This window comes from Caretta caretta, chromosome 2 (genome assembly GCF_965140235.1).
Source record: "Caretta caretta isolate rCarCar2 chromosome 2, rCarCar1.hap1, whole genome shotgun sequence".
Lineage (NCBI taxonomy): Eukaryota > Metazoa > Chordata > Testudines > Cheloniidae > Caretta > Caretta caretta.
Window position 1 is genome coordinate 262108827 of NC_134207.1, and position 13349 is coordinate 262122175.

General features: G+C 47.2%; 1 protein-coding gene across 1 annotated transcript; it reads right to left on the reverse strand.

The window, feature by feature from the left end:
- Window positions 1–345: 345 nt before the first annotated feature.
- KLHL40 (kelch like family member 40) lies at window positions 346–13100 on the reverse strand. The gene is made up of 6 exons (XM_048837411.2): window positions 11714–13100; window positions 10119–10279; window positions 7200–7307; window positions 4648–4833; window positions 3447–3593; window positions 346–1687 (listed from the first exon to the last, which is right to left on the reverse strand). The coding sequence occupies exons 1-6, from the start codon at window positions 12857–12859 to the stop codon at window positions 1576–1578; spliced, it is 1860 nt and encodes a 619-aa protein (XP_048693368.1). The 5' UTR covers window positions 12860–13100; the 3' UTR covers window positions 346–1575.
- Between the last annotated feature and the right edge of the window lie 249 nt (window positions 13101–13349).

The following is a 13349-nucleotide window of genomic DNA, read 5'->3' on the forward strand; positions in this document are numbered from 1 at the left end:
AATTTGATGCAACAAAGCCTTTCAAAGTTCTGTGTGTGATCATTGCAGTCTGTGACTTGTTGGTTCTATTATTGTGAAGAACAGGGTGATGCAGACTCCAGGTAGTTAATCAAACTGAACAGAAATAAAACTACCGGGACTATAGGGACAAGTCAACTGCTTCTGCAGCTGCTACCACAAATATAGAGGATTTCTCCCACGTTGTAGCCCTCACCTCCTTGGAGCAGGCATCAAAGTACTGCTCTTAAGCAAATAGATATATCAACTTGTTATAGATCTTTACCTTTACTTTTTACGCATTGATGCAAAGGAAAGATAGAAAGAATAGTAAAAAGCCAATATGGCTCCATCAGGAGGTCTTTAATGACCGGAACATCAAAAAGGAATCCTACAACAAGTGGAAACATGGATGAATTGCTAAGGAGGAGTACAAAAGAATAGCACAAGCAGGTAAGGACAAAATCAGAAAAGCTATGATACAAAATGAGTTACACCTAGCAAGGGACATAAAAGACAATAAGAAGAGGTTCTTTAATTACATTAGAAGGAAGAGAAAGATGAAGGACCTCTACTTAGTGGGAAGGAGAGCTAATAACTGACGACATCAAGAAGGCATTTTTCCCCTTCTGCCTCTGTAACAGTTGTTCAAAGGAAGCAGAAACTGAGCATCTGAATGCAAAGATTAAATGAGGCCCAGGAAATAAAACTCAAAAGGCAGGTGTGGAGGTCAGTCTGAGGGTGTGTGTCTGTCCTGAGACATCTATCACCATGGTCTGGTCTGGTCTGATTGCATCTGTTCTTCAGTGCTCACTCCTTTTAGCCCTACCTTTCTCGTGCGCTGTTTGCTGTTCCAGCATGCAAAATCCCCCTACCCACTCCAACACTTACTCTTTTCTTTCTATGGTGAGTTCCGCTCAAAAGAACGGCCAAGACTTCTCACTTGGCTTAACGCTACATGCTTCAGACCAGCTCCAAATGCCTACAGCACAGACCTCCTGCTTCCCTTGCTGCTGACAACTGACCCCTGTGTGGTAAGGCTGGCTACGGGGTGTGGGGAGGAGCTGAGTTTGAGATTCCCTTGCATGGGTGACACTTGTGCCATTCTGGCTGGCTCCATTCTTTTGGGATCGGCCTCCAGCCTTCCCCATTCAGAAGCGTGGTTGAGATGATGAAGGGCCTTGTTGGATGGAGGGAGAAAATGGGGAAGGGGAGGATGTGAATTCCTGAAAAACAGAGGATTCTACCCTGAAGGGAAAATGTGGTTACTGTTCCTTTCCTGACCAGGAAGAGGGAAACAAATCTGTTCCGAGAGATAGAATGAGTCCAGTGCTCAGGCCACCACAGCTCCTTGCGTTCTCCAGATCTGGGTTCTAAGTAGTGCTTTAGCCTTTAAGCTCCTGTAAGGGTCCATTCTAATTCTTTCCCTTCCCCTTTCCCTGCTGGGTGAAGTGAAATGGCAACAAATCACAGATATAATGTTTCTCTGGCTTAACCAATAAAATCCCTCCCCACCCTATTCACATCAATAAATGCGAACTTAGAAAAACCCAGGAACAACGTAAATCATCACGTCATTTACATCTTTGTTAACCGTAAAACATTCATGCGCACGGGAAGGAAGGTGGCACCTGAGGCATACTGGATCTCTCTGAGGACGCCTTCCCACTTCTTCCCTTCTTCGTCATACCTGAAGGGAGGGAGACAAAATATTATGGTCAGCAAAGAACTCTATTCTCAACTGTGTTCCCCATCCCAGCTTTGGTTACGACAAATAGTCAGATTCAGTGTTGCTCTAGTGATGTGTTTACTTGTAGTATGTTATTCAGCCACTAGATGTCTCTGTGTGTAGAGTTCCAGACAGAGTGCGGTGTCTGGTAAACAAGAGAGACAGAAGTGGAACTCAAGCAGTGTGGAAACCTGTTTGATTGTGTCAGTAGATGTAGTTTGTTTTCTTTAATACATGCCTCTGGTTTAAGGACTGTGATTCCATATATCATGACAGCTACCAAGATTGGCAGGAAGGACTTGTTTGGTCAGTATCTGTCATTTGAATATCGACTTAGGCCTTATCTAAAGTCCATTGAAGTCAACAGACTTTGAATTTGGCTCTTAGAGCTGATGAAAAATGACAGACTGACAGTTCTGGAGGCTTGAGTCCCCTCCACAGAACTGCTACAGTACAGGCATCAACTAGCAAATTTCCTTATGGTACCCTGCCAGTATACCTGCCCCCCTGTCCCTGATGGGGCACATTTAGTGGGGAGGGATAGGTCACTTCCTACGGACTGAATGGCAGTGGTCTCTCTGCTGAGACTGCTGACGAGGGTGCCAGTTAGAGCGGTCTTGGGGAAGTAGGTATTTTTCCACTGGGGACTGGACTGAGGCCCCCAAGACTCAAACAACCCCCATCACTTGGTAAATACGCACCTAGCTTTGCTATGATCCCATGCCAGAAAAGTGACAGACCCAGATCCTCAGCTGGTATAAAATGCCGTAGCTCACATGAAGTCAGTGGAGCTCAGGGAATTGACACAGCTGAGGCTCTCATCCCATAGATCCCTCTCCTCCCAAGTTTGTTAGGTCTTGACAATCAACCTGCTTTGGAAGCGGTCTCGCATTTCGTCTTGGTTCAAAGCAGATTTGGTCAGCATTGCACTTAGAACACTGAGTTGCCTTTTGGCACCAAGATTAAGCACATACCAGTGGGACTCAACCCCAGAGTTAGCAATAGCGGGAAACTTTGTGCAAAATTTCTCTAGTGCAGACAAGGCCTTGGTTAAAGGGTGATTTAATTTCCAGTTTCATAGACTTTGAGGTCAGAAGAGACCTTTATGATCAACTAGTCTGACCCCCTGTATAACACAGGCCATATACTTTCACCCAGTTACCCCAGTTTTGAGCCCAATAACCTGTGTTTGGCTAAAGCGTATCTTCCAGAAACGCACCCAGGCTTCATATGAAGACATCAAGAGATGGAGAACCACCACTTCCCTTGCTAGTTTGTTCCAGTGGTTAATCACCCTCACTGTTCAAAAACAAAAATGGTGCCTTATTTCTGGTTTGAATTTGTCTGGCTTTAACTTCCAGCCATTGGCCCTTATTCTGTCTTTCTCTGCTCAATTAAAGAGCCCTTCAGGACCTGGTATTTTCTCCCCATGAAGGTGATACCCTGTGCTTGTCATTTCCCAGTTTTCTTTTCTATAAGCTAAACCAGCTGAGCTCCTTAAATCTCTCACCGTGAGGCATCCTCAGCAGCCTCTGAATCGTTTTTGTGGCCCTCATTTCTGTACCCTCTTTCATTTTTTAAATCTTTTTAAAATCGCTGGGGAGAAGTGAGTATTGCTTAAAGGCAAGAGAATAATGGATTTTAAACCGTCACTGGTTAAAACCCCAGAAGAACTCAGCCCCCAGCCATGCCCTTTGCTCGCAATGGCTACGTCCCTTACCTCCAGATGTCATTGAGCTCGGTTGGCACCAGTTCTCCTGACTCCGTCTCCACTGTGGCAAATCCACCAAGTAAATACAGACTGCCAGCCAGACTCACCAGGCTGACAGAGCTGCGCTCCTGGGGGAATTCAGTGAAGGGCTCCCACCTGCCGGGCAGAAAGGTTAGACTCGTTAGCAAGATGTTCTAGCCACCCTCTATCAGTGCAGCTACATCAGCATCGATGTGGGCCTGGAATCTGGTGAGTTCGGAGCGCTAATCCCAGTAGTGTGACTCGCCGGCTTGTGTGGCCCTCAGACAAGCTCCTAGGTCCAGTTTTTTCAAAAGCAGCCTCCAGTTTTGGGTGCCCTATTTCAGACATCCACAGCCTGATTTTCAGGAGTGCTGAGCCCCCACAACTCCCCTCGGTAGATGCAGAAGACCCTGGAAACACCAGAAACAATCTGTCCTATTCTGATCTGTATAGGTTCTTATATGCCCTAGTAAGGAGTGCAGCATGAGTGCCTGCCTGTCATGCTTTACACAACGTGACTGGTGGGCTTCTGCTGAGTGTGTGTAGGCGGGGAGAGGGGAGAGTTTGCACCTCCTTGCATACTACAGAGCACCAAACTCACCAGGGGCTTTTGGGGTAGGGCAATGGAGTGGATCTAAGACTACACAAAACCATGGAGGGGCAGCGTGGTCAGTGTGAGGGCTACTACAGCCCTGGGGAGGATTCCTCCCCTTCCGAGTTCCTAGAACTATATGGCCTGTGCACGGAGCGCTCTCTGAGGGTTGATCTCCCCTCCCAGCTGAGTTTCGTTCAGACCCTCGCCAGGCTGAGAAGTGAGAGTTGCCCCTGGAAATTGCAATATATCCTGATATCCAGACAGGAAGGCGACCCCATCCCAATGCTTGGGGATGCAACGGCTCAGGCCTTCCGCCTCCATCCTGGTTGAGTGACCCCACTCTCCAGGCTCTCTGGGCATTCAAGCTATTGATATCACCCCAAGCCTCTGGAGCTAGACAAATGCCCCTGGCCCAGCACTGGCAATTGGCAGTAACTAACATCAGATGAAGAGGTGCATCAGTTGCACAGGGAACTGAATGGATGGAGCCAAGACAGCTTCAAATCATTGGCTGATTGGGGGCAGGTTGTTTCCTACATTCCTGCAACTGCTCCCTAGAGCATTTTCATCCCAAGGATGAGCCGTGGTACGTACTTGTTAGCTGCAATGTCATATGCTTCCACCGAGTCAGTCAAGCCAGAGTCGGTCACGCCAGTTGCCACATAGATCTTGCCATTGTGTACGGTTGCTCCAAACAGAGAACGGGCAGTTTTCATGGGAGCCAGCTCCTTCCACTCAAACTTCTTCGGGTTGTAGACGCACATCTTGTTCAGGCACTTCCTGCGAAAGGGCAAGAGGGAAAAGCAACCTCACTGAATTATTATATGGAATGGTTCCATTGGGCCGAGGGATGGGAATTCTGGAGTATCGATCTAAGTCGGCAGCTGGTTGTAACTTTCAGACTCTGCTGCTACACTTGAAATTGGGGTCGGTGCGTTTTACTGTTGAGCCCAGTTCAACAGATGCCTTTCCTTTGTACAACATGCACCTTTCTTGTGTACACGCTATTGACCACGAGCACCCTGGTGTTGTGTATGTAACATTTCACTCCATATTCTTCATGAAAATATGCTCATGGTCTGGATATGACATAACTGAGATGTACTTTATGCAAGATGGGTCTTGTAAGATATCATTGGAAAGGTTATGATTTACTGAATGCAATTATCCAGTTTACATGCCTGTATCATTTCTGTATCTGAAGTTAGGAATATTGACTATGTATCTGTATTTCAGCTATGCTGCTGTTGGTAATGCCCACCACTAACACTTCAGGTACAACAATGGAAAAGCCAGACAGGGCTGATGGCCCATCAGAGAGGACAATGAATTGTGAAAAGGCTTGGCCTTCCAGCGGACCTTCCACACAGCCACTGACTCATGGACGCTGTGATTCTACAGAGTCAGGTGGTCTTGTCACCTGATACTAAACATTACCTTGGACTTCTTGTAACTTTCCACTGGAAGGGAAGGGGGGTCATCTTTGGGAAACAAAAGATTCCCGCCTTATGTAAATCCTATTTAAATGGGGGGAGGAAGGCAAATGGGACTCCTCCTCTCCAGACCTGTCTGCCCAGGAAGAAAGACTGAAAAAGACACCTGAAGGGAAGACAAGGAGGAGTCCAGACTGAGCCAGGGGTGACTGAGCCAGTCTGAAAAGGAATGTAACTGGAACTCTGAAACACAGAAACTTTGCAATCTGCCTAAAATAACATTTAGGGTAAGAAATTACATTTTGTAACCTGTTTCTTAAGTATATTGAGCTTAGCTTGAATACTTTGGTTTATTTGCTCAGTAATCTGCTTTGTTCTGTCTGTTATCTCTTCTATTCACTTAAAATTCACCTTTTGTAGTTAATAAACTTATTTCTTGTTCATAACTCAGTTTATGTAATTTCTAACTGGGGGTGGGGGGGAGAAGTTGTGCATATCTCCATCCACATTGAGGGAAGGGGCAAATTTCATAAAACCTTTGGGTTTGTACCCCTTAAAGGGAGTGGGCACCAGAGTGCTGGGGCGAGCACCCTGAATCATCCCACAATGGATCTCTGTCTCTCTGTACAGCTGGGCATGGCCCTGCCTGTGTGCTTGGCTGGAAGAGGCATGTGAGCCTAGCCCAGCAAGGCCAGGTAAAGGGGACCCAGGCTGGCAGAATAGGGTGGCTTAGTGGCATCCCAGCACATCAGGTAACACCCCAAAGGGTCCAAACCCATCAGAGTGTACACTCATTACTAGCTATGTGTCTGTCTAGCTATATGCAAATCAGGGATCTGTATGCATGCACCCAGCAGCAGGCCTTATTTGTTAAGTACTGATGATGAAATTTGATACTGTACCAGAAATTAATAAAAAGAGTTCCTGCCCCAAAGAGCTTACAATCTAGGAGGTATATGGCTGTGTGTATATACCCTCTTTCCAGACTGTAATCTCTTTGGTGCAGGGCCTATCTTTGCTGTGGTAGGCCAGGCTTATTTTGTCAATATTTATTTTTGCTGTTTTACAATGGCTGGAATTTTCATTTAAGGCAGGTTATGCTGAGGCCTTGCTCCCTGCAGATAATAAATGGCAACTGGGAGTGAGGGACTGTTTTGTGAAGTTGTTTTCTACCGCTGCGGCTGCGACAGCTGGATCTTGCTATGCCACACCAGCCTTCTCCCAGGCTGGGCTCATTGGTTTGATGACAGGCAGCTTCCCTGCTAAGGGATTCTCATGTCTCTTCTGTCCTCTCCTGCTATTTGTTATGCTTGTTAACATGGGGAAGGAGGAGGATATCCTTTCTCCATTGTGGCCTTATATTGTCCTTTTTCGTTGTGCAGATCACCCATTGATCTCAATGGAGTTAGACAGGTGGTCCAAGGGCCCTGAGAGAAACTTTAGCAACAGAGTCAAGGCTGGACTCAGACCAGAAGCCTGGAAGTGAAGGGTTCCATGTCTTAGGCCCCCCCACAGTCCCATTTGATTCGTCTGTTCCCCTCCACTCCTTAATCTGCTGGTTACCCTAGAATGCTACTTATGTACCCAACAGAGCTCCTTCCACAACTTCCTTCTTGTAGTCATGACCTAGGGTATGAAAGCAGTCAAACCCACGTGCCATCAGAGGTGTTTTGTCCCTCCCACTCCTTTTATATCCCTTGCTCTTTCACTTACTTGTCACTTCTTTTGCCTCCGATGACATAGATTAGATCCTTGTCTGATACCACAGCATGGCCATAGACTGCGTAGGGGAGCGGATCTGACTCGCCCCATTTAAATGACCTGTATAAGGATTATGAAAAGCAAGGGTATTATATTGTTTAGATGGGGGTAGCATCCAGAAGACACGAGGGGCTTTCCAACCCCGTAGGTGGATGGATGCAGTTCCTGCCCAAAGTGCATGGAGTCTAAAAACTCATTAACAAAAGTCATAGTCAACCACTAAGAAAAAGAAACGCCATATGGGATACTTGCTATAATACGCATTCTTTTCTGTAGCATCCTCTCGGCAGCTTAGCTTGTTATATTTGGCTTCATATTTATACAGCATCTTCTATCCCAGGATCTCAAACACTTTGCAAACATTCATTGATTGATACCTCTGTAAGGTAGCTAGTCCTGCATTATCCTTGTTTTACAGAGGGGGAGGCGCTGATGTACAGAGAGGTTAAGGGTCACATTTTCAGAAGTTACCGCTAATTTGGGGGTAGCTCAGTTTTCAGGTGCCCTACATGTGACGCTCAGTTGGGGTTTTGGGTGTTCGGCACCTCTTAAAATCAGGCTCTCGTTTTCTAACGTTGGGCACCCACATATGGAGGCACCTAAAATTCAAGCCCGCATCTGAAAATCTGGACCTAAGTATCTCACCTGCGTTCCCAAAGCAGGTCACAGTCAGAGCCCTCACTAGAATGGAGATCTCTTGACTCCATCTTGTTCTGTAGCCACTCGACCATTCTGTACGAACACTGCACACACGACTCCACCATGCTGTACAAACAATCCCTCACACACAAGGACAAATTTCTCTTTCTACAGACTGAAGACCAGAGAAAGGCACTTCCATAGAAACCAAAAAGTTCTGGATTGAATTGGCCTTAGATCTACCAAGTCTAACCCCCTAATTCAAGCAGGAATAATCCATTCATCAAAAGATAAGACTGTTTGTTGAAATTTCAGCTGTCAATAAAGTGGGGCCGTGTATGATTATTGTGCTGGTCACTTTGAAACCCAGTTGCATAGAAGACGGTCTGAAAGCTCTCCCTGGTTATAATCTTTTTCAGCTACATGCACTTCAGGCCACTTAGCAAAGAGAGCCCCCGCCCCCAAGAGAGTTTTAGGGCACAGATAAACACCATGGTTGATAGGAATGGGAACTGGTTTGAAATCTCTGCCTATGAAACAGACATGCCTAAATAAAACAGCTCAGACATGTCTAAATATAAATTGAGTAAAAGACTCCAGCTCACTAGCTATTCTAGCTTATTGCAGGCCGACAGGGAGATTGTTTGGCATTTCTGTTTGCCTTTCAGTGAGATTTAATACTTCAGGCAGTTCATAGTGCAGTATACAAAGCATATGCTAAGATTAGTCTTAACCACTGTGAGGAAGCCGGGCAGCTCCTGTAATTCCAGATTAGTGGGAAAAGACAGTTTGATGCTTTTTTCCAATGAGAAGAACTTACAGTGCATGGGACATGTGGCTTTCTGCAGAGTAGATTAAAGCTAGGTGTTGGGAATAGATATGTTATGATTCACAGATTCCTAGATGATAAAGCCCAAAGGGACCATTGTAATCATCTGGTCTGATCTCTTGTATAATACAGGCCATAGAACTTCCCCCAAATAATTCTGGTTTGACCTAGACCATATCTTTTATGTGCTATCCTTGTCTTGGATGGAAGTGGATGAACCTCCATCTTTCCAGATCACTCATTGCTTCTTGCTTTTTAACAGCTGAGTCCATAATGGGTTGTACTGGATGACTGGATAATGGAAAATATAAGAGCCGGAGGGGTGGGTGTACGCTTAATTTTTCAAACTGTGCATCATGGCTCTCAACCTAACTGGAATGCAAATACCTCGAAACAGAGAAAGGGAAATACTTTCCACAATGTATTATTAACCCTGGGAATTCCCTGCTGAATGATATTAATGAGGCAACTAGCTTTACAGGGAAATGACTGGTATGACACCACCTTCTCTGCTCCCACAGATGAAGGAGAATTTGGTAGGGTGCACTCTCCCTTTCTGGTCTCATTGCCAGAGGGGAGGGAAATCAGGCTGGTCCTTTTGGTGCCAGATCAGCCCTAAGCAGTCACTTGCATCGCTTATTCTTGTCCACAGCTACGCTCACTGGGACTGAGATGGCAAGGGCAATTGATGTTCATGCTTCTGAGCATATGATGTTCAACAGCTGGGTGGCAAAGGATAGCACCCTATGGGGTGTATTGGGGTCAGGGGCTGCAATCCTCCAGGAAAAGGGTCATTTCAAGTTTGGTTGTAAATAGAGGCCAACAGATTCTCCATGAGCCTGATCCTCTGAGTATCCTCCACAAAACCTTGAAGGATCTGGACCCTTGAGAGGTCTGGGTTTGAGAGATTCTGAATCCCTTTATCGGCATCATTCTAAAAAGCGGTTGTGACCAGAGTCCAGTTTTGTTGCCCGTGACCATCTACCAGGGGCATGTTTGCTGATGGCTGCCCTCTTAGGGCTGTTACACACCCATGAGACTGCCCCGGTGCCCAAAACATTAAGGGCCATATCCTGCCTTCTGAGATCTCCGGGCAGTTCCTGTGTGAATACAGCCAAAGGCACAGTCTGGCCCTTGATAAAATTAGTGTTGATTGGCTGCCCCTTAACGGCCTCAATCCCCTTTCCCTTGGAGGTTTCAATTGCAATAAACCCAACAGATGGTACCGGAGATGGATCAGAGCCGCAAGGGAGGGATTTGGATTTGGGACAATTCCACTTGCTGGGGTGACTGGATCTAGCATTCAGAGACTGTCCCTAGATGTTACGTCAATTTTTAGGTCCCTGTACAGATGGATTCATTCTCACACCCCAGCCTAGCTGCTTCGCTTCTCAGGCACTTACAATCGGTCGTAGCACATAACGGAGTCCAAGGTCTGTTCTCCTTCTTTCAGTTCTTTCCCTCCTACCACGAAAATGGAGTTTTCTGCGTCTCCCAGGCCAAAGAGGCAGCGGGGGGAAGGCAGAGGGGGCATGCCCAGCCAGTCAGAGTCCAGGTGATCATACTGCAAGGAAACGAATAGCCATGAGGGTACAGTATGCACTGATTTAGTTGGTGTTGGTCTTGCTTTGAGCGGGGGGTTGGACTAGATGACCTCCTGAGGTCTCTTCCAACCCTGATATTCTATGATTCTATGCACCAGTCCCTCTCTGACGTATAAATGGATTTGCTTACTCTGTCAATTTGTTAAATTAAAATAAAATATCAGGGGCCAAGCGTGCAGTGACAAAGCACTGAGCCCATTCCTACAGGTACCAAAGGGCACGCCCAGTTCTGCAGCCTCCTGCTAAGCAGCCCCAGGGTGGAGATTCTCTGCGGGTCCTTTCCTTGCTTGTTTCCATGTGCTCCAGTTGTATCCACCTGCTGGCTCTTGTCTTATACTTAGCTTGCAAGGTCTTTGGGCAGGGACTGTCTTTTTGTTCCGGGCTCATACAGTGCCTTGCACAGTGGGGTCCTGCTCCATGATGGGGGCTCCTACACGTATGGTGATAAACAGGACCCAAGTGCCCTGTAGAAATGGCCTCTTCTCTTTTCACGGAAGGCTACTCGACGATGACTTTGCACGTTTCTATACAGCTCAGTCTCCTTGGGCTGAGCTGGTCTCAAATTTTTCGGTTACTGAGCAATCATTGTGCCAGGAGGAGCTCTGATACCATAACCACCTCAGCTTTAGCTCCGTCTCCCAGCCTTCAAAAGAGATTTCATCAGAATAGTTTTTGGCAATGGGAGTTAACTGTGCATTTTCCATAATGCAGCCCACTCCCCCGAGTAACGTAAGAATAAAATGATGGTTCTGTGCTTTTCCCACCCCAGCACTGCTCACCAGGGCTGCAAAATCAAACAGGGCTTAGCCTGCTGCCAGCTCACAAGACAAGTTGCTGTTAGAGAGGGACAAACCAGCTTTGAAATAAAAACCTCCCTGATAGATGTCAAGGCCAGCAGAGACCATTATGATCATCTAGTCCAACCTCCTCATAACACAGGCCAAAGATCCTCACCCAGTCGTCACCACATTAGCCCTATTTGGAAATTCCAAACTTTTTGCAACACATCTATCTATCTATCTATCTATCTATCTATCTATCTATCTATCTATCTATCTATCTCCATACACTCTCTCTCTCTATCTCTCTAATTTGTCTGTCTCAGAGTTTTCTATAGTACCATCACATGAGTATCTAAATATTTTCATGGCCTACATATTACTATGTAACAAGTCATTGACTTAATGCGTAACAGCGAGCCATATTCAATCAGTCTCTACAATGTCTGACAGAGCAATAAAATGCTTGTGGCATGCATTTGTATAAGGGACACACAAGCCAAATACAACTAACACACATGACGGTGAGTTGCATTGGCTTTGTGCTATGCAGAACCTAAAAATCAGCGATCCTTCTAGTGGACCATAGAAGCAAAAGAGTAATGAAGCCGGTACCTGTAAGAAGTAGGAGCTCATGGGGTCCTCTTTGTTGTCCTCATTGTAGTACAGTCCACCTGCTATGAAGATCTGGTTCTCTTTGGTTACCAGACTGACATGATTCTTTGGGATCTGAGCCGAGATGGAGGCAAAATAGCACTCGTTGGCGCTGGGATCATAGGCCACCGCCCCAGCACTGCTCACCATGAAAATGAGGTCCTGGAGGAACATCCCAAAGCGCATTGTGTCATTTAAGATCCCTGGGAGGACATCCTCCTCATTATCATCCCCCTCGGCCACTTCTCCATTGACAGCGTTGTCCCCAGCTGTTTTCTCACTGCTCTTCTTCACCTTCTTCTTTTTCACCACCATGAATTTGCCTTCGCTGGCGTCCTTCACCACCTGGAGTTTCTTGAGCAGCTCCGGGATGGACTTCACAATGGGGTGCTTCTCCACGTGGTCCCTGATGTAGTCCTGGGGCAGGAGGCGGAAACGGATGCTCTCGAAGACCACCGGCAAGGCCTGGATCCGGCTCTCGCGGTCCTTGGCTTCCACCCACTTCATCACCGTCTCAAAAACCGCCTCCTCCTTCTCAGTGTTAAGGGAGTCAGTGGATATGACAGCAATGAGCTCATCAGGGGAGAGTTTGTAGAACTCCTCATCCCGGGAGACCAGGGCAAAGCGGTCGCAGATGAAATCCCGGGCGGACACTGCCAGGCGGGCACAATCCAGCATCAAGCCTAGCCTGAAGATCGCCAAGCAGTTGCTGAGGCAGAGACGCTTCTGCAGGAAGGAGACACAGACTGTGAAGATGGAGGGGATCTGGAACATGTTGGCCACGGAGAAAATGTCCTGCACGTTCTGCTCGGTGAGCTCCAGCTCGGAGGTGTAGATGTAATGGAGGATCTTGCGCATGACTTCGGGGTCCACGTCCTCCAGGTCGATCTCCCTCTTCTTACTCTCTTCCATGTCTGAAAGGAACATCGCCCGGAAATAGGGGCTGCAGGCTGCCAGCACCAGCCGGTGGCAGGGGAATTCTTTCCCCTTGACTTTCAAGACACAATCCAGGAACTTGTTGTGGTCCAGCATGTCTTTGAGCCCATCCTGGAGGAGCGTCTGCTGGTAGAGGCGCAGCTCTTCTGCTTGATCTATTGGCAGTGTCATGCTTGAAAGTAATAGCTTGTTTGCTCTTCTCCTTTTTTTCCCCCCCTATCTCCCAGCCGAGAGACTTCCCCGAAGCAGTGCAGCTCTCCCTTGCTTCCTGACAGCTGGAGCCCTAAGAATGTGAAGCACTTGCTGCTAATACAACTGGCTGTCTGCTGCGGCCTCAGCGAGGGGCTTTATATATAACCGCAGCCTCACAAAGCTTAAGGCCCCCATATTGGAGCATGTGTAAGCCGATCACCCTCTCATAGGACACATTGGACAACCGGGAAGGGAGGGGGCTGGAGGAACAGCTGTACGTGCAGCCTGGACCCATCGGGAATGGTCTGTCCGCTCATGAATCAGTGCTGGGCTTTTCCGGAAGGCCAGCGTGTGACTGGCAGCCTTCCTCATAGCGCAGGTGAAAAAGCTTTTCCTTCAGATGAATCAGAAAGGAAAAAAAACCAGCCCCCAAGCCGGTGAACTGTAGGGTTTGTTATCCCTCTTCCCC

Coding starts and splice junctions, on each gene's coding strand:
- KLHL40 (XM_048837411.2), bottom strand. CDS start 12,859: ATGACACTGCCAATAGATCAAGCAGAAGAGCTGCGCCTCTACCAGCAG. Junction 7,308..10,118: donor GTTATGTGCTACGACCGATT/GTAAGTGCCTGA, acceptor ATCCTTATACAG/GTCATTTAAATGGGGCGAGT. Junction 4,834..7,199: donor GGAGGCAAAAGAAGTGACAA/GTAAGTGAAAGA, acceptor GCCCTTTCGCAG/GAAGTGCCTGAACAAGATGT.